Source organism: Rhinoderma darwinii, chromosome 12 (genome assembly GCF_050947455.1).
Source record: "Rhinoderma darwinii isolate aRhiDar2 chromosome 12, aRhiDar2.hap1, whole genome shotgun sequence".
In the NCBI taxonomy this organism is placed as follows: Eukaryota; Metazoa; Chordata; class Amphibia; order Anura; family Rhinodermatidae; genus Rhinoderma; species Rhinoderma darwinii.
Window position 1 is genome coordinate 32,777,947 of NC_134698.1, and position 27,323 is coordinate 32,805,269.

The following is a 27,323-nucleotide window of genomic DNA, read 5'->3' on the forward strand; positions in this document are numbered from 1 at the left end:
ACGCTAACTGTCAAATGACAGTTACGAATGTAATTGTGTATTGTACCGGGGATCAGAAGACCAGATCTTCAAGTCCCCAGGTCAGTGTAAAAGATAAAGTAAAAAATGTAAAAAAAAAATGTGAAAGGAAAAAGAAATAAATAAAAGTTAATAAATAATAAAAACAACACTTGCCCTGTTTCCCTGATCAACTCCTTTATTACTAGAAAAAAAATGAAAATATGAAAAAAAAACACTAAACATAATGGGTATCGTCGCGTTCGGAACGACCTGATCTATAAAAATATCAGATTATTTTTACCGCACGGTGAACACCGTAAACATTTTTAATAAAAAACAATGACAGCATTTTATTTTTTGGTCATTTTGTGTCAAAAAAAATGTAATAAAAGGTGATCAAAAAGTTGCAAGTAACGCAAAATGGTACCAATAGAAACTACAGTTCGTCACGCATAAAACAAGCCGTCCCGTAGCGATATCAACGAAAAAATAAAAACTTTATGGCTGACAGGAAATGGCGACACTAAAACATGATTTTTTTTTAGAAAAGAGTATTTTTATTGTGGGAACGTAGTGAAACGTAAAAAAAATTAAATACATTTGGTGTCGCTGTAATCGTATCGCCCCGCAGAATAAAGTTAACATGTTGTTTATAATGCACGGTGAACACTGTAAAAAAAAACAAAAAAAAAAACAAACGTGCTGGAATGGCTGTTTTTTGGTTTCCTCATCTCCCCAAAAATTGAATAAATAGTGCTAAAAAAAAAAAAAAAAAAATCGCATGTACCCCAAAATGGAACAAATAAAAATTACAGCTCGTTCCACAAAAAACGCGCCCTCACACAGCTCCGACAAATGAAAAATAACACGTTATGACTCTCAAAACGCAATGATGCAAAATGACGGCCCAGGCTCATTTTTAGGTCCATTAGAATTTCACTAAATATCCACATCGTCATTTGCTGGACCCCACAGGTGGCCCCTGTAGATGCAGCGGAGATGAGGAAACATTAGGGCCTTGTGCGGCTTATAGGGCTAGTGAAGAAGTCAAAGATTAGGCAACACTGGAGCGCAGATATTTTGTATAATACCCAATAACCCGACCTGTGCATAAAGGATTGGTTCAAAGTGTACCACACCAATCCATGGATTATTCATTCTCCCCATTATTACATCATCCTATTATGACCTGATGTACTCCGTCCAGCTTACATATACCCTGATGTACTCCGCCCAGCTTACATATACCCTGATGTACTCCGCCCAGCTTACATATACCCTGATGTACTCCGCCCAGCTTACATATACCCTGATGTACTCTGCCCAGTTTACATATACCCAGCTGATATACCCGGATGTACTCTGCCCCCACATTATAAGCTGAAATACCACTACTACACCAAGCAAAATCTGCACTTCAAAAGCCAAATGGTGGTCCAACTGAGCCTGGCAGTGTACCCAAACGGAAATTTATGACCACATATGGGGTATTCATGTATTCTGGAGAACCCGCTTAACAATTTATGGGATGTGTGTCTACGGTGGTACAAGCTGGGCACAACACATTGGGCACTGAAATGGCATATCTGTGGAAAACAGCAATTTTCAATCTGCAACATCTATGGTTTCTCATTTTTGCAAAACACTTGTGCGGTCAAAATGCTCACTACACCCCTAGATCAATTCTTTGAGGGATCTAGTTTCCAAAATGGGGTAATTTTTCGAGAGTACCACTGTACTGGTACTATAGCCAATGCAACATGGTGTCAATAAACGAATGTTGTAAAATCTCCACTCCAAATACTAAATGGCGCTCCTTCCCTTTAGAGCGTTGCTGTGTGTCCAAATAGCAGTTTATGATCACGTGTGGGGTATTTCCCTACTCTGAAGAAGTTGCTTTACAAATGCTATGGTGCTTTTTCTCCTTTATTTGTTGAGAAAATGAAAAATTTTGAACTAATGCTTCGTGTTATTGGAAAATAATGTAATTTTTCATTTTCACTGCCCATTTGTAATAAAATCTATGAGACACCTGTGGGGTCAAAATGCTCACTACACCCCTAGATGAATTCCTCAATGGGTGTAGTTTGCCAAACGGAGTCACTTTTGGGTAGTTTCAACTGTACTGGTACCCAAGGGGCTTTGCAAAAGCGACATGGTGCAGAAAAAACAATCCAGCAAAATCTGCTCGCCAGGGGGGCGTGGCTTGGATGGCAGCCTGAGCGGACGTGTACACCGGAGCACCCGCCATCCTGACTATAATCCTGCTCTGTAGGCACCCATCCTTCACTCACCTGACTGCTGGATCGGAGGAGTCTTGTCCGGTGACCCTGTTGTGTTCCTCTGTGGGGATATTTGCGGACATCTTGGCCGCAGGAGACGACACGCGGTGCGGCGCTGAACAGAGGCCGGGCCCGCCATTCACAGCCGACATCTCGGCAGGCACATGTGTGCATGACTGACTGCACAGCATCTCAGCATGCAGCACAGACCAGGAGATCGTTGTGGACGGGGTAGGTGATTCCTGGCTGCCGGGACTTAAACTCCTTAACCCCCCCGTACCATACTTATCAGCCCTTGAGCAGGGCCCTGAGAAAGCCGTGCCTGTGAGCCCTGCACGTGGTGGACCGACACACAGCAGCTGCTGCCCCCTGCTGGATGCTAGAAGTACCTAATAGGAATCTCCCTTGTTATCAGTACTCCTATGCTGCTTTAATATATTCATCTGCTGCTGCACTATACTCATCTGCTTCTTTATTATATATTATACCCTGGGCCGACGTCGACTTGTGGAAACCCTTGTTCTCTGGATACATGTCACAGTCCTAGACGGTTTCTTACTGCCCTATCTACTTGCCATCTTTATCGCCTTACGGTACACAGCCGGGTTCTCTATACTACTATTTGTGGACTTTCATTACTTTACTGGCAGGATTTATCTCCACAGAAGTGCGTCATTCATTTTTATATTGAAAGGGACAGTACATTTTACCTCAGAAGTTAGTGCCGGTCTCTCGCTCCTGCTATGACTACCAACCATGCTAAGGGTCCCTCCGCTTCAGGGAAATTGAAAGATTTTGCTAGAAATGACCCTCCGGAGGGTACTAGATCCCTACGATGTAACACGCCCAAATCTGTGGATCCGCCGCGTGCTAACCTCTCAGGAGATGAGCAGGAGGAGGAACCTACCCTACGTCAGGTGTCGCATCAACTACTCCAGGCTATCACGGCTTGCAAGACTTCCCTGATGGGTAAAATTGAAGAGATCAAAATTGATGTTAGTCTTCTGCGACAAGATCTGCAATCTATGCGCGGCCGCTTGACGGAGGTGGAGTCCCTTGTCTCCCACTTGGAAGATAGAGTCTCTCCGATGGCGGTTAAACTCTCCTCTGTGTCCCACAAAGTAGACGCAGGGCAACAGAAAATGGACGACCTTGAGAACCGGCTGCGCTGCAACTATCTCCGTATCATAGGCCTACCTGAGCGCGCAGAGGGTCAATACCCCGACCGTTCCCTGGAGACATGGCTAAAAGAAACCCTGGGTGATGACTTCTCCCCGATGTTCGCCGTGGAACGTGCTCATAGAGTACCAGCGAAGCCCCCACCACCTGGGGCGCCACCTAGATCTCTCTTGGCTCGATTACTTAATTGTAAAGATCGTGACACGGCTCTTCGTCTGGCCAGACAGAAAGGCCCTATACAGCACAACAACGCCACAATGTCCATCTTTCCGGATTTCTCTGTGGATCTTCAAAAGCAAAGAGCCCAATTCACCGAAGTCAAGAGAAGATTTAGAGATCGCAGAATAGTGTACTCCATCATGTATCCGGCTCGTTTGCGCATTCTGCATGGGGGATCATCCGTGTTTTTCAACATTCCTGGTGAGGCCATGGACTGGCTCCAATTTCATCCGCCCCCACCAAGAACTTAACCAGCAGGGATATCTGCTCGAGACGGCTTCTTCAACATATCCTTTTGACTTTTTATTGCGATATGTTTTGTTTCTCCAATGTATATGCTGCATTCATTTTGTGTCTACACAGATATAATCGCTTGATATGCCTAAGGACGGGAGCTCCGGATATCGTCCATATATACATCTTTACCTACCGTTATCTATAGCGGTGGTAACCCCTATATTTCCAAGATGGTCCTTTCTGTAAAGGATACTGTTACTTTGCGCAATGTTGCAAGTTATGTTTGTTTCTGTGCTGTTTTCCCTTTTCTGCAGGCCCTAGGTGCTCATGAGCAGTGCTATGAGGGAGACTCAGTGCCCTCTGTAGAGGCTGCCACAGTGCCCTCTGTAGAGGCTGCCACAGTGCCCTCTGTAGAGGCTGCCACAGTGCCCTCTGTAGAGGCTGCCACAGTGCCCTCTGTAGAGGCTGCCACAGTGCCCTCTGTAGAGGCTGCCACAGTGCCCTCTGTAGAGGCTGCCACAGTGCCCTCTGTAGAGGCTGCCACAGTGCCCTCTGTAGAGGCTGCCACAGTGCCCTCTGTAGAGGCTGCCCCAGTGATGTCAGGGGCTTGCCCAGAGCTGGAGTCCCAGGCAGAGCGCTAGTAGGCTCTTCCTGGGACTCCAGCTGTGCTCCTGACATCACTGGGACTCCTGCTCTGGGGAAGCCCCTGACATCATTGTCGATGTATGAACAGCAATGTCAGAGGCTTCCCCAGAGTCCCGGAGCAGAGCCGATAATAGCGCTCTGCCCGGGACTCCGCTCTGGGGAAGACCCTGACACACTGTCCATATATGGGCAGCGATGTCAGGGAATTCCACAGAGTCCCGGAGCAGAGCCGACACCAGCGCTCTGCTCGGGACTCCGGCTCTGGGGAAGCCCCAGACATCGCTGTTCATATGTGGACAGCGATGTCAGGGAATTCCAGAGTCTCAGAGCCGCTAGTATCGGCTCTGCTCCGTGTCCCGCAGATGACAGCCCCAGGGGCCGCATGCGGCCCGCGGGCCGCGTGCTTGAGACCCCTGCTCTAAGGGCTACGTCATTATATGTATTTATAACCCACCTTCGGCCTCTATGGAAATTTTACATTGGGCGGTTAGTTTTGCCCTTGACTACCCAGACGCTTCGGTTATTTGCATGGGGGACTTCAATCTCTTAATGGATAGCAATTTAGATAGATTTCGTGATTCCATACCGTCTAGCGTGGGTGGCACAACAAATACCACTTTATATACATTCATAACTGGAACCGGATGGATAGACCTATGGCGCTTTAAATGTCCAGATTTGTTAGAATACACTTGTCATTCCTCAACAAGACGTACACGGTCACGCCTGGATTATATATTTGGGACACCTGATTTGGTATTGCGCATGGCCTCTATAACACATGGTCCCCGGGGAATATCGGATCACAATCCAGTTATTCTCACTCTCCGAACTCTGTCCAGTAGAAGTAGACCCCTGTGGAGGGTGAGCCCCTTCTGGTTATCTTTAATCGGCCCATCAGATAGGATCCCGGATCAATTAGATTGTTTTATGTCTACTAATGATATACAGATGGGTGCCTCTAATTTCTGGGATACCCTCAAAGCATACTTGTTTATCCTCTACTATTTCTTACATTAAACGCACGTCAGCCCAAGATGAGGAAATTCTGACAGATAGGCTAGCATTAGCTGAACGATCCTAGGTCTCTGACCCTACTGATGCACACAGGTCTGAATGGTTGAGCTTTCAGAGATTATACGCCCAACAACAACACGTTAAATCTAAACGGAAGTTATTTTTTTCTAGACAGTCATATTTTGAACTGGGGAATCAGTCTAGCAAATTACTAGCATTTATGGTGAAGCAAAACTCTGCCTCAAATGCAGTTCTGAAGCTTAGGGCCCCCTCAGGGGATATACTCATGGAAGCAGAACTTTTGACCCAACGCTTTCAGGATTATTACACTTCCCTTTATAAGACTACATTGGCTATAACTGATATAGATATATCTGCTTATCTCTCAGATTTAATAACTCCGGAATGCTTTTACCTATCCAAGCGATTCTGAGATTGTTTTCTCGTGACACATTGCACTTTATGTTACTGGCAAAATTTGCCCGATACATTCAGTGTTTAATTGTGAAAAACACCAAAATTTAGCAAAAAATTGTAAAAATTTGCATTTTTCTCAATTTAAATGTATCTGCTTGTAAGACAGGCAGTAATACCACACAAAAATGTTGCTAACTAACATCCCCCATATGTCTACTTTAGATTGGCATCGTTTCTTGAACATCATTTTATTTTTCTAGGACGTTATAAGGCTTAGAACTTGAGCAGCAATTTCTCACATTTTTAAGAAAATGTCAAAATGCTATTTTTACAGGGGCCATTTCAGTATTGAAGTGGCTTTGAGGTCCTTAGATATTAGAAACCCCCAATAAGTCACCCCATTTTAAAAACTGCACCCCTCAAAGTATTCAAAACAGCATTTAGAAAGTTTCTTAACCCTTTAGACATTGCGCAGGAATTAAGGCAAAGTAGAGGAGAAATTTACAAAGTTCATAATTTTTTTCCAGAAATTCATTTTGAATCCATTTTTTTTGTACCACAGAAGGTTTTACCCAAGAAATGCAACTCAATATTTATTGCCCAGGTTCTGCAGTTTTAGAAAATATCCCACATGTGGCTCTAGTGTGCTACTGGACTGAGACACCGGCCTCAGAAGCAAAGGAGCACCTGGTGGATTTTGGGCCTCCTTTTCATTAGAATATATTTTAGGCACCATGTCAGCTTTGAACAGGTCTTGTGGAACTAAAACAGTGGAAACCCCCCAAAAGTGACCCCATTTGGGAAACTACACCCCTCGAGGAATTTATTTAGGGGTGTAGCAAGCATTTTGACCCGCAAGTTTTTTTGCAAAAATTTTTGGAACTAGGTTCAGCTAATTTTTTTCATTTCCAAAAGAACTAAAGTAGAAAAAGCACCACAACATTTGTAGAGCAATTTCACCCGAGTAAAACAATACCCCACATGTGGTAATAAACGGTTGTTTGGACACACGGCAGGGCTGAGAAGGGAAAGAGCGCCATTTGGCTTTTGGAACTCAAATTTAGCAGGAATGGTTTGCGGAGGCCATGTCGCATTTGCAAAGCTCCTGAAGGGACAAAACAGTGGAAACCCCCAACAAGTGACCCCATTTTGGAAAGTACACGACCCCATTTTGGAAACTACACCCCATGAGGAAATTATCTAGGGGTACAGTGAGCAGTTTGACCCCACAGGTGTTTTACAGAACTTATTGTAAGTAGGCCGTAAAAATGAAAATCTACATTTTTTCAAAGAAAATGTAGGTTTCGTTTTTGTTTTTTTTCATTTCCACAAGGCCTAAAGGAGAAAAAGCACTGCAACATTTGTAAAGCAACTTTTCCCGAGTAAAACAATACCCCACATGTGGTCACAAACATCTGTTTGGACACACGGTAGGGCTCAGAATGGAACTAGCACCATTTGGATTTTGGAATAGTTTCTGGGTGCCATGTCACATTTGCTGAGCCCCTGTAGTACTAGTACAGTGGAAAAAAAACCAAAAGTGACTCCATTTTGGAAACTGCACCCCCTGAAGAATCATCTAGGGGTATAGTGAAAATTTTGATCCCAAAGGTTTTTTGCAGAGTTAATTAGAATTAAGCCATGAAAAATATATATATTTTTTTCCAACAAGATGTAGTTTTAGATCAACATTTTTCATTTTTACAAGGAATAGAGAAGTAAAAGCACCCCAACATTTGTAAAGTAATTTCTCCCGAGTACGGTAACACCCCATATGTGGTTATAATCAGCTGTTTACGTATATGGGAGCATTCAGAAGAAAAGGAGCGGTATTTATCTTTTGGAGCGTAGATTTTTCTGGAATGGTTTGAGGACGCCATGTTGCATTTGCAAAACCCCTGATGTACCAAACAAAAGTGACCCGTTTTAGAAACGACACCGCTAAAGGCATTTATCAAGGGGTGTAGTGAGAATTTAGACTCCACAGGTGTTTTTCAGAAATGAATACGCAGTGGATGGTGCAAAGTGAAAATTGCAATTTCTCCACTGATCTGCCCATTCACCGCACAATATGTTGTGACCCTAGAGAATCTTACCCCATAAATTGTTAAGCGGGTTCTCCCGGGTATGGTAATGCCTTACTTGTGGACATAAATTGCTGTTTGGGCACACTGTAGGGCTAAGAAGGGAAAGACGGCCATTTTGAGCATGGATTTTGCTTGGTAATAGCTCTGTTTTGGGTTTTGCTGGTATTTCTGTTTATAATGTGGGAGCATATGTAATCTGTGCGGAGTACATCAGGGCATAATAAGAGGGTAAATAATACAATTATCCATAGATGTGTGGTATGATGTGAAGCAATCCGTTATGCACAGGCCGGTGTCGAACTGATAAACGGTTTTCTTTCTTATCCCCCTTTTGTAACGCTCTGCACCTTTTGGGGACTTTTTCTCCTTCGTAGTTTGGGAAATATTACTGGGAAAGTTTTGCGCTGGTATAATACGGGCGCCCTCGCTTCCAGCGGATGTGCTATGTCCATTCCCTTTCCTAGTTCCTAAATAGTAGGGCCCTGAAATTGAAGGAATGTTCCCCTCCGGCCTGCGCATTGAGATGTTTTTTCATCACCGCATTACTAGTGCCGTAACTTTTTTGTTTTTCAGTTGATTGAGCGGTGTGCGGGCTTGTTTTTTGCGAGACGGGCTGTAGATTTTATTGGTACCATTTTTGAACACATACGACTTTTTGATCACTTTTTATTTTATTTTTTGGTAAAGGAAATTACCAAAATCAAGCAATTCTGGAATAGTTTTTTATTGGTTTTTTTTTCGGCATCCACAGTGCGCCCTAAATTACATGGTAGCTTTATTCTGCGGGTCGATACGATTACGGCGATACCAAATTTATATAGTTTTTTTATGTATTGCAGCTTTTGCACAATAAAATCACTTTTTTTATAAAATCATTTGTTTTCAGTGTCGACATATTCTAAGACCCATAACTTTTTTATTTTTGCGTGCACAAAGCGGTGTCGGGGATTATTTTTTGCGGGACGGATTGTCGTTTTTTTATTAGTACTATTTTGGAGTAAATGTGACTTTTTGATCACTTTTTATAGCATTTTTTGGAAGGAGATGCGACCTAAAAACAAAGATTCTGGCTTTGTTTTTCATGGTTTTTATTTACGGCGTTCATCGTGCGTGATAAATTACATAATAGTTTTGTAGTTTGTGTCGTTACGGACGCGGCGATACCAATTATGTATAGTTTTTTAATTTTGACGTTTTTTCCCATAATAAAAGGCTTACTATGGGAAAAAAGTCAGTTTAGCTTTATTTTTATTTGAAATGTGTGTGTTTTTATTGTTTTACCACATTTTTATGAACTTTTTTTTACTTGTCCCACTAGGGGACATGAGGGCCTGACGCCCCGATCGCTACTCTAATACACTGCACTACATACGTAGTGCAGTGTATTAGCGCTGTAAGTTATTCACTGACCGCAAGCCTATGAGGACGCGCCGCAGGCGGGTCCTCATCGGCTCCCGTACAAGGCAGACTCGGACGCCACTTTCTGGCGTCTGATTGCCACAGCAACCCAGCGATAGCGTCACTGGGTTGCCGGTCGGGTTAAAACCTATCAGATGCTGCGCTCTATTGAGCGCAGCATCTGAGGGGTTAATCTGCCGGATCGGAGAATAGCTCCGGTCCTGGCAGTTACAGGAGGGTGCCAGCTGTATAATACAGCTGTCACCCCGCGGTGATGGTGCCGGCTCTGCTCCTGAGCCCGCACCATCACTGCGCCGTACCTATACAGCGCTTTGCGGGAACACCTTCCCGGCAGCGCCGTATATATACGGCGCTGCCTGGAAGGGGATAAGGCCCTCAAAGCTACTTCAGATCTGAACTGTTCCCTAAAAAAATAGCCTTTTCAAATTTTCTTGAAAATATGAGAAATTGCTGCTAAAGTTCTAAGCCTTGTAACGTCCTAGGAAAATAAAAGGATGTTCAAAAAATGATGCAAACAAAAAGTAGACCTATGGGAAATGTTAACTAGTCACTATTTTGTGTGGTATTACTATCTGTCTTACAAGCAGATACATTTGAACTTCGAAAAATGCTAATTTTTGCAAGTTTTCTCTACATTTTGGTGCTTTCCACAAATAAATCTTGAATTTATCGACCAAATTTTTTCACTAACATAAAGCACAATATGTCACGAGAAAATCTCAGAATCGCTTGTATAGGTAAAAGCATTCCAGAGTTATTACCACATAAAGTGACACGTCAGATTTAAAAAATGAGGTCCAAAAGTGGCTGGGTCCTTAAGTGGTTAATAGCTGCAGCTGTTTTCTCCTAAGTCTTATCTGAGTTTATAGCTTTGCCTTTAGCGCAAATATTTTGAACATACTACCATCCCATGTAATTTACAGACATCACTATAGGAATTATACTCCCCCCCCCCCCCCCAAAAAAAAAGGATCAAAATGTAAAAATATAACACTTAAATGGAAAGATTAGTATACAGAAATATGAAAAAAACACAAGAATGCAGCAAAATCAAATATTGTGCAAACAGAAACCAGAAATAACCTTAATACCTACACTCTGCTTTGATTGCAGCACTGTTGATAGGCATGTAAGGATGTCTTGCAGCATAGCGTGGATGGAAAATATCCTGACATAATCGCCTAGCAATCCTGGTCAATTTTGTAGTGTGTAGATAAAATGCTTGACGTGTTTTCATGGCAAACTTTGGGCTCCCACCGGCTCTCATAGGCAGGCCATGTGGACTCTTCCATGTAAAGAAAACAAACCATTGTTTCAATAGAGAAATAGTGACTGAAAACATATAGCTCAAGAGATATACAACCATATCTTAAGTTTTGTTTCCTAAGTGCATTTTTTTTTCTCAAAATCAAAAAACAGATTTGAAAAAAAAAAAGTGTAAGAGTATGTTCACACGGCTTAAACGGCCGAAAAATCTGAAGAACGCCTCCAAACATCTGCCCATTGATTTCAATGGGAAAAACTGCATTCTGTTCCCACGGGGGCGGTTTTTTACGGCCATTTTGAAAAACGGTTGCGTAAAAAACCGCCCGCGAAAAAGAAGTGCATGTCACTTCTTGAGCCGTTGTTCATGGACTCTATAGAAAAACAGCCGCGAAACAACGCAAATTTGCTTAAAAAACAGCTGAAAATCAGGAGCTGTTTTCCTTTGAAGACAGCTCCGTATTTTCTGACATTTTGTTAAGCGTGTGAACATAGCCTTCGCGTGAAGACGTCATTCTTGTACATTTAGAATCCACTCCCACTTTTGAGTCCTTTTTCCTTTGTATTCAATAAGAAAAAGCACAGTTCTAGCACAACTTTGACAAAAGCTTTTTGCCAAATCACTACAACTGTGGGTGCATTTACCCGAAATGAACACTTCTAAATATTGGGGCAGATGGACTGAAGGCAATTTTACACGGGCCAATTATCGGCAAAGGAGCGTTCATATGTAGCTCGTTCCCGATCATTGCCCTGTGTAAACAGAGCAAAGATAAGCCGATGAACAAGAATTACATTCGTTCATCCCCATACATAACCAATCATTGCTCCATGTGAAAGGAGCAAAACGAGTGCCGATTAACCAGCTGTCTCTTTGATCGGCGCTCATTTTCATGGTCCATATCGGGCCGTGTAATAAGACCTTTACACGGTTTACGTTTTAGACAGTGCAAACTTAGACAAGGCAGTTAGTAAACGCGCCAAATTTATCAAAGTGCTGCATGCAGTATGATAAATTTGGCGGATCTAGCTAGACATGCTAAACACTTTTCTCTACCTTATATCACCTATTAGTTGGCGTTCTTTATACAATTTTTTCCGCCATAAATTTGGTGCACGGTGTCGCATTTTAAGCCAAACCCGCTTTCCAACAGACGGCACCCATTTCCCGATAAGCCATGCCCCTTGTTGTGAGTGTTGAAAAAAAACAAAAAACGTTAATAAATGTGGTAAATGGCATGTACACCAGAATTCTGACCCCATTTATACTCCTCTAGGAGGAGCCACACTGGGGGAGTCACTTGTTGAGAAGGATCTGGGTGTACTTGTAAATCATAAACTCAATAACAGCATGCAGTGTCAATCAGCTGCTTCAAAGTCAAAGGCCAGCAAGATATTGTTGTGTATTAAAAGAGGCATGGACTCGCGGGACAGGGATGTAATATTACCACTTTACAAAGCATTAGTGAGGCCTCATCTAGAAGTTCAGTTCTGGGCTCCAGTTCATAGAAAAGATGCCCCGGAGTTAGAAAAAATAACAAAGAAGAGCAACGAAGCTAATAAGGGGCATGGAGAATCGAAGTTATGAGGAAAGATTAAAAGAACTAAACCTATTTAGCCTTGAAAAAAAGACGACTAAGGGGGGACATGATTAACTTATATAAATATATGAATGGCACATACAAAAAATATGGTGAAATCCTGTTCAATGTAAAACCCCCTCAAAAAACAAGGGGGCACTCTTTCCGTCTGGAAAAAAAAAGGTTCAACCTGCAGAGGCGACAGGCCTTCTTTACTGTGAGAACTGTGAATCTATGGAATAGTCACCGCAGGAGCTGGTCACAGCAGGGACAGTAGATGGCTTTAAAAAAGGCTTAGATAATTTCCTAGTACAAAAAAATATAAGCTCCTATGTGTAGACATTTTTTACTTCCCCTTTCCCATCCCTTGGTTGAACTTGATGGACATGTGTCTTTTTTCAACCGTACAAACTATTTAACTATGTAATTTGAATAGTAAATCTGCCCCAACGGTCCTGGATCTGGTCAAAGTGTTTATACAGGATTATTAGGGCCACATTTTAAAATCCATATAACAGCAGCAACACTAAGACTCCATGTGGTTCTGCTGAATTAATACAGTTAATGATTTTACTCAACAGATGGCTGTGCCTGCAATCATGGGACGCAATTACGGGCACGGTCGTGTGCATGGGGCCGAAAGGTATTTTTAATGAAAACTGATTTTTTTCATTTGAGCAATAAAAATAAAAATAAAAAGTAGTGCCAGGGGTGGCTATTATGAAGATATGTACACTTGCAAGCTCTGCAGATGCTGCATTTTTCCTAACCAGCTTCTGCTCTAATGCATTCTCAGACCGTCTCCTTTGGAGCGATTGCATATGGAAGAAACACCAGAACTGTTATATGATGCGAGCTTCCAGTATTTGACAGGGAAGAATAAAAACACATAGTGAAGCGATTACACATGGTAAAATACTGGAGACTAGTAGTTCTGAGATGTATTACCACATTTTTCAGAGTAAAAGACACAGTTTTTAGCAAGAATAAATCTTGCTAAAAAGTCCCTGCGCCTTATAGTCGGCAGTCAAGAGACCCAGCAGCGCCGGACCCCATGACCGCTTCTTACTTAACCCCTTCCTGACCAATGATGTGCCGGCACATCATAGAGCAGGGAGGGAATGACGCGCTGAGCCCACTCCATCCATACACTGCAGGTGTCAGCCATGTTTTACAGCTGACACGCTGCTCTAACTGCCAGGAACAGCGATGGCGCTGTGCCTGGCCGTTTAACCAGTTAAATACCACGGCATTTATAGGGGCCTTCCCATAAATGTCAGATAGATCCTACCCGATTCCACTGTCTCCTGGCCACTTCCTGATTAGGTGGTTGGGAGTTACGGAAACAGCCGAGTCCTCGCTGAGCTACGCTGTTTCCTTAACTCCCATAGAAGTGAATGGGAGTTGCGGAAATAGCGTAGCACCACGAGCTACGCGGTTTCCAGAATTCTGTAGGTACGAAAACAGCGTTCATGGTCGAGTTACGGAAACAGCGTAGCTCAGCGAGTTACGCTACTACCATAACTCAACCATGTATTGCAGTGTATTGTACCAGCGATCTAATGATCACTGGTTCAAGTCCCATAGGAGAATTAATAAAATGTGTAAAAAAAATAAAATAAAGTTAAACATTTTCCTGAAGTTTAAAAAAACCTAAACCCTTTTCCCATTTTTCCCCAAGCACAATGTAAAAATAACCAAAAATTCAAAAATTGGTTTTGCTGCGTCCAGAAAAGTCAGGAACCATTACAATATAATATTATTTGACTCGCACTGTTAGCGTTAAAATGAATGAAATAAAAAAAGTGATAAAAAAAAATCTTATGTACCAAAAAATGGTGCTAATAAAAACTACAGCTCGTCCCGCAAAAAATAAACTCTTGCACTGCTCAAACGATGAAAAATCTAAACGTTATGGCTCTCAGAATTTGGTGAAACCGAACAAATTTAATTTTATAACTAATCAGTTTTTTTCTTTGTAAAAGTATGACATTTTTCCCATTTTTTGTTGTCCAAAACCTGGGTGCGTCTTATAGTCTTAAAAATCCTTGTCCCACAGAGGATAGAAGACATCCTTTATGCATTAAAATTGTGTGCTAGTGTGAACTTGAACTGTGCCTAATAACCCAAGTATGCTGGGAAACCTCTTCTTTGAGAAAACCGTCCCTATCTAAAACAGATGTGACGAAGTTTGTTTCCTATATTCTTTCTATATTAGTCCTCTTCTTTGAAAGGAACACCACATTAAAACAATTTTTCACTGCAATTTTGGGTGGTCGTCTCTAAGAGGTTTCACTGTATTTTATCAATTTAATTTTCTAGGAAACATACCATATTATTCCGATTTGGACCTGGCCTCTCTCCATCTAACCTGGTTGGCATCTTCAATCCTCCGTACTTTTTCCAGTACGCCCAGCATGATGCACATAGACGACACTGCATATTTGGAGGACCCCAGGAATACCACTGGTAGGATTGTGCTGCTATGTAAATAAAAAAAAATATTTTTTTTTTTAAACAAAATGACATTTGAGAAGGCAGTGTAAAAATGTAACATTATTTGCTGCTGTAAGTTTTATTTTTTCATTTTTGGACAATCTTTCTCTGAATCAATCTCTGATATGTTAAGGACTTCCCAAAATATATCCCACATTAGGGCCTTTAGCCCTAAAATTTAAACACAAAAGATGATAAACCCTTTTATTGTCTTACGTCAAGTTGCTAGATTTACATGACCAATACTTCACTACAGATCCCACTGGGGCAGTCATCCAGCTTTTCTATACTCCTGAAGGGCAAATTATCCTTTAGTCTCGCCGTTTTAGAGCAGTAAGACATCTGTCTAATTTAAGTGAAAAAGGCAGAGTTGCAATACCACATACAACCCATGGACAGGTGTGGTGCTGTTTTTGGAAGAAAGCAGCCATGTTTTTCTAATCCTATACAACTTCTTTAAGATAAGCTTGGTGACAACCATTTCTGGGAGCAACATTGATTGATAGGTTGGTTGTCATCCAGCTTACAGTGAACCTCCAGAGCGCGTGTGCAAGAGGGACTGCGATTTTTGCAACTTTTTTTGTAAAGTAATGCAGTTTTTTTTAAATCATTTTTATTCACATCCTTTTTGCTAGTTTAGAATTTTTAGGCTTATAGTTTGAAAATAGTAAAAAAATATGTTTTTTTACTTTTTAGCAAATTTTTTCTGGTAATATAGTTTTACCCTAAAATAGACCTTTTATTTGAGATTGTCATTGTCTTCCGTAAATTTACATATTACATGTCTATTTTAGGATAATTGGGTCAGGGCTAGCGTCACGACAATGATCAGTGTGTGTGTGTGTGTGTGTGTGTGTGTGTGTGTGTGTGTGTGTGTGACTAATTTTTTTGGGGTCGTTATTATGTGTATTTATTATTTAACCCCCTCTTTTACACCAGGTTTTTTCGCTGTAACTGGGGCTGCACAATGGGGGAAATCAGCCCTGTTATAGTGACTATTGTCACTAACAAAGCTGTGCTGGGTCTTGTTAGACCCAGCAGTAGCCTTCCAATAATGGCATCCCGACGATCATGTCATCAGTCACATGATCACCGGGACCAATAGCAGCTATACACAGCGCTCATTAAGCATTGTGTACAAGAGTAGAGAGAAGACAGAAGCGGTGAAAACCACTTCTAAATTCTCTCCAGGGTGCCCAGAATCCTCCGACTGCCAGGGACACGACATTTACCTGCCCAATCGCTAAGGAAGCCAGCTAAAGCCCATGCCGTAAATCTACTATGCCGCAGGTTTTAAGGACCTGGACCGCCCACCATACAGTGGGCAGTCGGCAACCAGTTAATACCACATCTCATCTTATCTACTAGTCAGGACAGCAGAGGTCAACACATCGATGTAGGAGGTAAGAAAAATCAAGAAAAAAAAATCCCCACACACTTACTGTAGCAGCTCTCGCAGGCTCGCCCACTCATGTTCTGGCCTTGTACCACGGTTCCATTAACCACTGCAGGTTTGATAGTATTTGCACTTATCTGGTTTGGGTTAGGTTTGTTACTACAAAAGTGGAAATAAAGAAAAAAAAAGACCGGTTAATAATGGAAATCGTTCTTAGAAATGATTAAATTCCAGGTGATTACGTAAAAAACCAATCCCTTTTTTACCCCAACATCTACAACCTCATGTAAAATAAAATCCTGAAAGTCTTTTCAAGCTGAAAAATTGAGCAAATAAAAGGGTATAACAATGCCGCATAGAAGAAAGGAAGGTAGGATCCAGCGAAGTATAGTGATTAAAAGGAAAACTCTGTTTCCACTTTATTGAAGATAAACGATAAAATATCGAACACTGGAAGTAGAACGCAGTACAAGGTGGTCTAAATGGCAGAATAAGAGAGCCTACGCATTTCGAACACGGTCTGTGTTCTTATTCATGACTAATTCTAGTGTGCAAGTGCGAGCCTGTGGTGCTAAATATATCAGAGAACCAGGTAAGTGGCGGTACTTGAACATCAAATACGCTCATAGATTTAGATAATGCAGGTGGGAAAGTAACCCCTGACCTAACAATGCCCCTATTTAAAGAGGCTCTGTCACCAGATTATAAATGCTCTATCTCCTACATAATCTGATTGGCGCTGTAATGTAGATAACAGCAGTGGTTTTTGAGCAAGTTATGAGCCAGTTTTGATTTATGCTAATGAGTTTCTCAATGGACAACTGGGCGTGTTTTTACTTTTTACCAACTGGGTGTTGTACAGAGGAGTGTATGAGGCTGACCAATCAGTGATCAATCAGCGTCCTGCACTTATTGTTCCAGCCCAGCTTCTTTCACTGCACAATCACACTGTGCTGTGGATCATGCTGGGCTGGAACAATGCGAAGTGTATGACACTGATGGGTCACTGATTGGTCAGCGTTATACACTCCTCTGTACAACGCCCACTTGGTCAAAAGAAAAAACACGCCCAGTTGTCCATTGAGAAACTCATTAGCATAAATCAAAACTAGCTCATAACTTGCTCAAAAATTATCGTTTTTCAAAATAAAAACCACTGCTGTTATCTACATTACAGCGCCGATCAGATTATGTAGGAGATAGTCAAGTTATAATCTGGTGACAGAGCCTCTTTAAAGAGGCTCTGTCACCAGATTTTGCAACCCCTATCTGCTATTGCAACAGATCGGAGCTGCAATGTAGATTACAGTAACGTTTTTATTTTTAAAAAAACGAGCATTTTTGGCCAAGTTATGACCATTTTTGTATTTATGCAAATTAGGCTTGCAAAAGTACAACTGGGCGTGTTTACAGTAAAAGTACAACTGGGCGTGTATTATGTGTGTACATCGGGGCGTTTCTACTTCTTTTACTAGCTGGGCGTTGTGAATGGGAGTGTATGATGCTGACGAATCAGCATCATCCACTTCTGTTCGTTAACACCCAGCTTCTGGCATTGCAGACACACAGCGTGTTCGAGAGATCACGCTGTGACGTCACTCACTTCCTGCCCCAGGTCCTGCATCGTGTCGGCCACATCGACACCAGAGGCTACAGTTGATTCTGCAGCAGCAGCAGCATCAGCGTTTGCAGGTAAGTAGCTACATCGACTTACCTGCAAACGCCGATGCTGCTGCAGAATCAACTGTAGCCTCTGGTGCCGATGTGTCCTCGCTCGTCCGACACGATGCAGGACCTGGGGCAGGAAGTGAGTGACGTCACAGCGTGATCTCTCAAAAACACGCTGTGTCTGTGCACAGCCAGAAGCTGGGCGTTCTGAAGAGAAGTGGATGATACTTCTCGTCAGAACGCCCAGCTAGTAAAAGTAGTAAACACGCCCAGATGTAACACACATAATACACGCCCAGTTGGACTTTAGCAAGCCTCATTTGCATAAATACAAAAATGGTCATAACTTGGCCAAAAATGCTCGTTTTTTAAAAATAAAAACGTTACTGTAATCTACATTGCAGCGCCGATCTGCTGCAATAGCAGATAGGGGTTGCAAAATCTGGTGACAGAGCCTCTTTAAGAGCATTTGTATAAAAATCTCATTTTCATATAAAAAGGTTACATAAAAATGTTTTCAATTATCTAGAATGCATAAATTGCTCTTACAGAGTATTACGTTTCTGATTGTTGGTCTGTTGCATACCGAAGAGTCAAGGACAAGGAAAGGGCAAATTGTTCATCCCAGAAAGAAACCACATTTTCAAACCGTAACCACCTTACCCAGATTTTACACCTGTCACTAAAACGGATACTAATACAAAAGTAATAAAACGTAACTTTTAGTCAGTAAGTTGTTAAAAACGTGACGGTCTCCTAGTTTTATATATGTCTTACTTCCATCTCGGCGGCCGTCACAGCGCTGCGCTTGTAGCCGGAACCATACATAGAGCACTAAATAATGCAAACAGTATATTTCACACTCTGAGGTGACAGTATGTGACACATACTATTGTAGTTATGGTTCCACTTTTTAATATTATAGAATATTTAGCAGGGCGTTAATGTTACCATAGTTTTTTTTTTCTCCACAATCACCCCAACGTTTGTGAAGAAACAGGTCTCTGTTACTATTTTATCATAATGTGACCACAGATTCTTTTATCTGCAATCATTTATCCACCACAATCCATTGTGAGCAGAGACAACCGAATCTTTATCTTCCTCTCGTGTCTAACCTCTGCTTATTCCTTATGTTCCGTTTTTTCGTTTTCCATGTATTCGGAAAATTGTATACGAAACTTTAAAGTCACTGCACTTTCAAAAACCTTTATATAAATGTCAGAAACATATCAGAAGTAGATTGATGGGGGTCTGGGTGCTACGACCACTCCAGCGTATCGATTAGCAGCTTAGCTGAGCATTTCTGCACCTTCATTTCAGCTACAGTGGGGTCTCAACACCCGGCCGTCTTGAAAGTTTTGCAAAAGGGCAATTACTCTTTTTTTTGTTTTTTAATCGATTACTGAAGTTTAATACTTTTGTTATAGTATCCCCCTTCAGTGAATTAACCAGGTTTTCATGTCCTGTTGTAGAGCTTTTATTTCGTTTTAGTAAGACTGCAATTTATGAGAGAGAAATTATGGAATCACAATGGGCAATAATAAGAAATACTTACTAGTTGGGTATATATACTTGTTTTAATTTGCTTTCTGCTTCAGCGGCTTTCAACCGTTTCTTTTAAAAAAAAAAATTTTTGAAAAAGAAATATATAAGTTAGTAATTTGGAACTTTGTAACAGTCACAATAAATTACCAAACACTACATAACTACCTGTGGCCTAAAACAATGTGAAATTACGGTGGCAGGTGTGAATTTATATTAGGCTAGGGCTATATGGTGACTTTGAATGCGACAAAGGTCATTCGGCCATAGATCGCTGTGTTGCCCTGCCTGCTTCACAGGTCATGAAAGTCAATGTGTTCGCTTTGCGACCTGCAAGATGCTGCGAACGCAACTCCAGAGTTACAAGAAATCCAAACCTGATGGATTTTTTGTGACGGTCGTGTTGTGGCAACGTGCTGGTTGCAACACGGCCACATTGACTTATTACCTGCAATGCAGGCACGGCGACAAAACGATTTTTGGCTGCGTGACCTGTGGCCAAAATCGCTGTGTAATCCTCTGTTAGGCTAGAACTAAAGGGGTTTTCCCATGAGAGACATTTATGATATAGCCACAGGATATGTCATAAATGTCAGATAGATGCAGGTCTCACCTCTGGGACCCGCAAATATCTCTAGAACGGCCCCCTAAACCCCATTCTACCTCTTTGTGGTCCCGCTAAAGCGTGTGATATCCAACCATGAAGAAGAAAACAGTAGTGAATGGCAGTTACGGAAGCAGCGTAGCATGTGAGCTACGCTGTTTCTGTAACTACCATTCAGTTCTATGGGACTTACGGAAACAGTGTAGCTCAGCTTCTTCATGGTCGGGAATCACATGAGTCAGCCGGAGCACAGAGAGGTAGAATTGGGTTTAGCTGGCCCAGCTTTAGAGATAGGTGCCTGGGACCCGCATCTGACATTTATCACATATCCTGTGGATATGTCAAATGTCCCTGATGGCAAGACCCCTTTAAGTACAATTTTTAGGCTAAATGGAAATAGGCTATTATTGGCATATAGGCACAGAAGACATGGAATGCTTCTCTAAATAATCTTGGTCATGAGCACTTGGTTCAAATAATCAGTGTTACAATACAGAGTGATTCAAAACGGATGGAGAAAAAGTAAAGGCCTGACTTGCAGGGCTGGTTGGAAGAGGACGACTTTGCTGACAGGCTGGTGTTCAGCGATGAGGCCACCTCATCTCAGTGGGAAGGTCAATCACCATGTTAGAATTTGGCTCTCCGAAAAACCAAGTGCCCTTATCGAGCACATGAGGGACCATTCTGTGCAATGAGCAGGTGCAAAGACTATGGTTCATTATTTTTTTGCCAAGCATACTGTCACTGGCTATTCCTACCTGGACAAGTGGGTTGTCCCATTAGGGACATTTATGACATATCCTCAGGCTATGTCATAAATGTCAGATCGATGCTGGTCCCACCTCTGGGACCCGCACCTATCTCTAGAACAGGGCCCCCTAAACCGCATTCTACCGCTCTGTGCTCCGGCTGACTCGGGTGATTCCCGACCACGAAGGTGAAAACAGCGTAGCGGAACGTTGGATCAGCACCGGCGGAAACCACGATTTACTCCGCGATCGCCAGATCAAACACCCTTTGACTGCTTTCTGTGGGGCTACATCAAGGACTTAGTGTATCTGCCTCCCCCCAACCACAGGATCTGAACGACCTGAGACAACGCATCACTGAAACAGAGTCCATAGTCGAGGATATTCTGGAATGCGTCTGGACAGAACTGGACTACCGCTTAGACATCTGCAATGTCACCATTGGAAATCACTTTAAACATTTGTAGTGTACAGATAAAACTTGGATAGATAGTCTTTTCATGTTAATAAATTTGTGTTATGGTCTCTCGGTTATGAATACTATGGCTATAAATTTGCACCATCCTTTTTGACTCACCCTGCATGTATATTACAGCCTACCCCCAATATCTCAGCATAGGTGTTAAATTAATGTAAATGTCCAGAGTTATATATTGTTCTAGCTGCTGTGTTTACAAGTGCCTGGGTCCACTGAACAAATTTAGCATTTTAGCCCTATTGTATCACTCTTCTTAAAGAGGCTCTGTCACCAGATTCTAAGTGCCCTATCTCCTACATAATCGGATTGGCGCTATAATGTAGATAACAGCAGTGGTTTTTATTTTGAAAAACGATCATTTTTGAGCAAGTTATGAGCTAGTTTAGATTTATGCTAATGAGTTTCTCAATGGACAACTGGGCGTGTTTTTACTTTTTACCAACTGGGTGTTGTACAGAGGAGTGTATGAGGCTGACCAATCAGCGTCATACACTTCTCATTGTTCCAGCCCAGCATGATCCACAGCACAGTGTGATTGTGCAGTGAAATAAGCTGGGCTGGAACAATGAGAAGTGTATGAGGCTGATTAGTCACTGATTGGTCAGCCTCATACACTCCTCTGTACAACGCCCAGTTGGTAAAAAGTAAAAACACGCCCAGTTCTCCATTGAGAAACTCATTAGCATAAATGTAAACTAGCTCATAACTTGCTCAAAAATGATCGTTTTTCAAAATAAAAACCACTGCTGTTATCTACATTATAGCGCCGATCAGATTATGTAGGAGATAGGCCATTTATAATCTGGTGACAGAGCCTCTTTAAACTCTTATCTGCATGGTCTTCTCATCTTTTTTTTTTTCTGTTGATGATCATATCAGGGGCGATAGGCAGTGTCTCAAAATTGTGACATTTAAATCAAAGTGAACCAGTCAGTTTTAGTGACAAGTCTATTTCAGTAAATACTTGAATTCCCCTTAATATAACAAAATTTCTACAGTATCTTTTCTTGGAACTCTTCTTTGTGCCATTCCTCTGTTATTCCTCCTGGAAGTGTTTGAATAAATTGACAATTTGACGTCACTATTCCCCTAGTCGATGGAGTGTGTGCTTGCATACTAACCCTGTCCAATCAGAGCTGACCTTGTCAGACTGTGTAGGGACACACCTTATTGAAAAGGGGAATTGAAAATGGCCAGTTGTCAATTTATTCATTTCAGGAGGATACCTTAAACCCATATAAATCATAACCAGTTAACTACTAGCCTATCTGGGTCTCACTAGGATCCATTGTCATCACTAAAGTGTTTGCTTTGTTGTACAGAAAATTAAAAGACCAGTGTATATAAACGTTCTTTGTAGCAGCCATACATTTTTTGTCTAGTATGCGTAAAAACCAAGTTGAAAAGTAAAAGTTACTGCATTAAAAGGAAATAACTTATACCTGTTGCACATATCTGTCCGTTGTCTTCCACATATAATAATATTCTATTATGCTGGTTAACGATTTCCATGGTAACTAAGGAGAGAAAAATGCTATAAATAAACAGAACGGGACGGCGGTTACAACAACTATAACAGGGCACTAAAGCGAAGAAGGGCAAGTCCTTCTTCACACACGTCTGTTTGCAGTCTGTATTTAGAAGTTCCAGAAAAAAACAGAAGCAATCAGAAAAGAAAACTAAACGTTAGAAAATTCAGCTATCCAGTTTACGTATGTTTCTCGTTAATATCATTGGGGGACACAGCACCACAGGTATAAGTCCCTGCCACTAAGAGGCTGATACTAGGTAGGAAGAAGTCCTGGCTCCTCCCAGGAAGGCCATATCCTTCCCATAGACACTGGTTTATTCAGTTTAAAGGGAACCTGTCACCAGCATTTCACCTATTGAACTCTCCTCCCCTCTCGCTAGCCGCTGATGTCAAAAGTTAATTACCGTTATCCCCTCTCCTACACTCCTCCTCGGATCGTAAATAACGCAAAAAATATTTTGCACCTTTTATGATAATAATCCGCCAGTCTCGTTGGTTCCTCTTCTTATGCCCGCCCACCTATGCAAACTGGGCCGACCTGAATGCCGAAATCTAGTCTTAAATAGCGCTCATCATGTATGGTCCAATACCCTTCCCTGCTTCGTCCGGGCCTCAAATCTAGTTACTGCGCATGTGACGCTATGATGTCCCGTTGTGCATACGTATCGGAACATGACATCAATGCACAAGTGCAGGGTTTCGGGTGTGCTGGGGGAGGAGCGGTCAATCAAAAGTAAGGAGGCAGGGCTAACTTGGAAAGGCTTGAGGAATGAAGATATGACTTATGTTCATTAGCATATGGCACAGAAACACTAAAAAACTGAATACTAAAAAGGTACAGAGCCTACTTATAAGATTATAAGTTATAGGTTCCATAAAAATGATTTTTCACCCACTTCAACCAGGTATTGCTGGTTTAAAAGGTGAAATGCTGGTGACAGGTTCCCTTTAAGCTGGTGTCTGTAGAAGGCAGAGACAACCTGCTTTTCAGGTCTGCTGCACGTTATTTTAGTTTTGCTTTCTCTTTAGGCTCCATGCACATAATTTTTTCCTTTCATCAGTAGGAGTCCCGACGTACACCTCCGACAGAAGGTAGCAACGTATCCCATTGTATAGGCATAAAGTGGTATATGTTTTTCGAGCTCCTCGGGCAGAGCAATACTTGAAGCACTGTGCCCGGGGAAGCCCATGACGTCACTGCCCATATATAAACAGTGATGTCTTCGGCTCTAAACTACGGAGTCCCCGGCCAGAGCATCAGATTTGGACTGGATCAGTACTGGAAGGGCCCCTGATATTGAGAAGTAACGTCAAGGGCTTCCCTAGTCCTTGAGTCCCCGGCCAGAGCGCTACCGAAGCTCTGGTCGGGGACTCTGTAGTTCAAAACACCTGAGATCACCGACCAGATACGGACAGTGATGTCAGAGTCTCCTACAGGGCCGGAATCCCCGGGTCGAGTGCTACCTGATGCCAAACAGAGGCATCTGTCACACATAGGGTCCCATGTTTATTAAAAAAAAAAATACAAAAAACATACCACACAGGATGGAATAGCGTATTGTACGAAGTTATTCCAGCTTTAAAAAAAAATAAAAATTAAAAAATTAAATTAAAAAAAAGGGTATACTAACATATACCAACCCGACAGAGGCCAGGAGGAAGCTATTTTGGCCTCCGCAGGGCTAATGAAGCCCTATCGACAAGTTGAGTTTTCCCGACGTATGCGTTAAATTGAGGGCAAAAAAAGAGGTGAACTGGGCCTTAGCTGCAGGTTGGTGGTCAGCCTGGACTGCCAGCATAGTCAACTACTGCAGGTGCTGGGAAATCAGGCTGTACTCTGAACTGTGCTTCCCATTACCGCCGGTCACCTAACCTTTGCTCTGCTTCCGCATTTAGCATGCAGGTTATCCCACTATGTGAGAGGTTACCGAAGATTTGACCCTTCATACACCTGAAGATTTTGGAGGGAGAGTATGAACCATATCAAATGCCCCCATTTTCCCCTTCTCCTCCTGTCCAGCAGAAAATGGTGTAGAAGTAGGTTTCCACATTTTATTGGGGGCTTGTGTAAGGGGACCATTTCTAAATTTATTTGGGGCCTTATAAAAAGCATACCACCGCCGCAAGTAAATTTAGTCCTCCAGCTTTTCAGTGGCCCAGGCTGCAATTGCCATGAGGGTACGCCCTGCCCCCTTCAGTCATGTGACCTATTCTAGCCTATGAGACGCTCGGTCATTCTGGCTACTTGGGGAGCGGATTCTGGTCTTCTTACATGGACGATCTCTTCCAATTGCAGGCTTTTTAGGGAGCGGTTCTTCCTCCTGCAGCATTGCTCACTCCAGCAATATACTCAGGACTAGTTAATCTTGCTCCAGCCTTCTCTCCAGTCTTTGCCTGGCGGTAAACCGCACCAAGGGTCCAGTAGGCTAGCCCAGTGAACTATTTTCTCTCACCAAGCAGTCAGTTTTCTCTAGAGGGTCACTCATTTTCTGCTAGTGGAGTTCCTCCGGTGGTTACTTTTCCCTCTGACACTACTCTCTCTCTCCCCTCTCATTTTGTGACATGTCTTCATCTTGGGAGGAACCCAGCAGTCAGCCGGCCCAAGGGGCCTGGTAACATACTGTGCCTGTAAGAGTTGTAATAAAAAGTTAATCTGCGGTCAGTCTAGCCCATTGTTCCCACAGTGCCTGCAGTCCAGGACCACCCGAAAAATTGATGGATGTGGCACCCCCTGAATGGGCCAGGTCTTTTTCCCAAGTCTTAGGGGACATTTCCACACTCTCCCACACTATGGTGGAGTCTTTGGAGCACTTACCGTCCCAAATAGCAGCCCAGATTAATGCCCCTTAAATTTCATCTCTAGAAGTCATGCAGCCTCGTCATGGTAGGTCATATAGAAGGCTCAGAAGCGCCAGGGACAAGTCCTGCTTCTATTTGGGTTCTTCCCAATGGTCCCCGGTTAGGGTCAGTACTAGAAAAGCTGTCTCCTAACAGGATTAGTCTAGTTCCACCGACTCCGATTAAGAACAAGACAAAAAATTGACAGCCCCATGCAGGAATAAAATACATGCTGTCAGGAAACATGCTTTCATGTTAAGGATGACTCCACCACTTCCTCGTAGGATGAAGCGCCTTTCTGCTGTCAAAGGCGAAAGCACAGCGATTTTGAGGAAATACTGTCTAAGGAATAGAACCCCCCTTGACAAGAACTTGGCTGCCTCTAAATGGACAGATATGCTATTTTCTTTCCAGGAGGAATGGGTCTCCCAATAGGCTGTTTCTTCTTCAGTGGATCAACCTGTTTTGCCGCTGTCCAAAAGTACTACCAATCCACTGTCAGATGTAGCATCATTTCTCTGGTCAGGTCTATAGTCGTGGTGGCAGGATATACCTTACGCCCAGCATTCCCTTATTCCAGACCTTTCCCCCAGGTTATTTTCGGTCAACTCCACCTCGGTCCCCGAATTGCGCTTCCAGTTTTTTCAAGGCTGTTTTTTTCTCTTCTCCTTTAGAAAATGATGGCCCTCGTTAAACAGTCATAACGTTTATATGGATTCTATTCAAATATTTTCAGAGTCTTCAAAAAGGATGACTCAGTCAGGCCCATCCTGGACCTGAAGAAACCTAATTGCTTTGTTCATGTTTGGAGGTTCCGCATGGAATCCCTGCGGTCAGTAGTCATATTGTTGGAGCAGGCAGAGTACCATTCCTCCATCGACATCCATGATGCCTACCTCCACATACCGATCACTAGAGTCCACCGGTATTTCCTTCATTTTGGTATCGGTTCTCAGCTTTTCCTGTTTACCGTTCGCCACGGCCTCGGGTCTTCACCAGGGTCCTGGCAGTTCTCATGACACAGATTCACAACAGGGGAGTTGCTGACATCTTTTATCTGGACGACCTCTTAGTGAGGGATTCCTCCAAAGCCTACATACTTTCCAGTCTTAAGATCACCCTGGACACGTTGAAGAAATTCAGGTGGATCATCAACAGAGAGAAGTCTGCTCTAGTTTCAACACAGGGCATGGAGTTTCTGGGAATGATTCGACACCAGGGCAGCCATTTGTTTCTGCACGGGGGTACTGGGAAAGATGGTGTTGACCTTCAAACCCAATCCCTATGCACAAGCCCACCCCCCCCCCCACAGAGGATGATTCTCGCGTGCTGTGAAAAATCTCAGGGTATTCGACAAGTTGATACTCCTACCCTCTCGGATTAGTCAAGAGTTGCTCACCAGCCATTCTTCAGAGTTGGTCTTCCTTCCCTTCAGGTGTCTCTTAGCGGAGAGCAGTTTTTAGCATTCACAAAAAGTTTAGGGCATTTTGTCGCCTTAGGAGAATCTTACAGATCAACCTTCTGGAATTAAGTCATTTTTTTCTAGCCTTCTCCCGTTGGACTCTACTTCTCCAGGGTTGTCCGGTCAGGGTCCAGACCGGCAATTCCACAGTGGACGCCTTTCTGAAGAATCAAGGCGACAGCAGAAGCAGAGTAGCACCGTGGGACTCCTC

The 27,323-nt window shown here is 42.7% G+C and overlaps 1 protein-coding gene across 11 annotated transcripts in view; it reads right to left on the reverse strand.

The window, feature by feature from the left end:
* Positions 1-27,323, reverse strand: part of MTA1 (metastasis associated 1) — a 329,558-nt gene that overhangs the window by 187,680 nt on the left and 114,555 nt on the right. For all 11 annotated transcript variants that reach the window (XM_075844182.1, XM_075844191.1, XM_075844183.1 and 8 more), the window contains exons 10-14: positions 22,724-22,798; positions 19,464-19,522; positions 16,284-16,396; positions 14,677-14,828; positions 10,598-10,787 (exon numbers count right to left, since the gene is read on the reverse strand). In XM_075844182.1, coding sequence (XP_075700297.1) covers positions 10,598-10,787; positions 14,677-14,828; positions 16,284-16,396; positions 19,464-19,522; positions 22,724-22,798 — 589 coding nt within the window. The remainder of the gene's footprint in view (positions 1-10,597; positions 10,788-14,676; positions 14,829-16,283; positions 16,397-19,463; positions 19,523-22,723; positions 22,799-27,323) is intronic.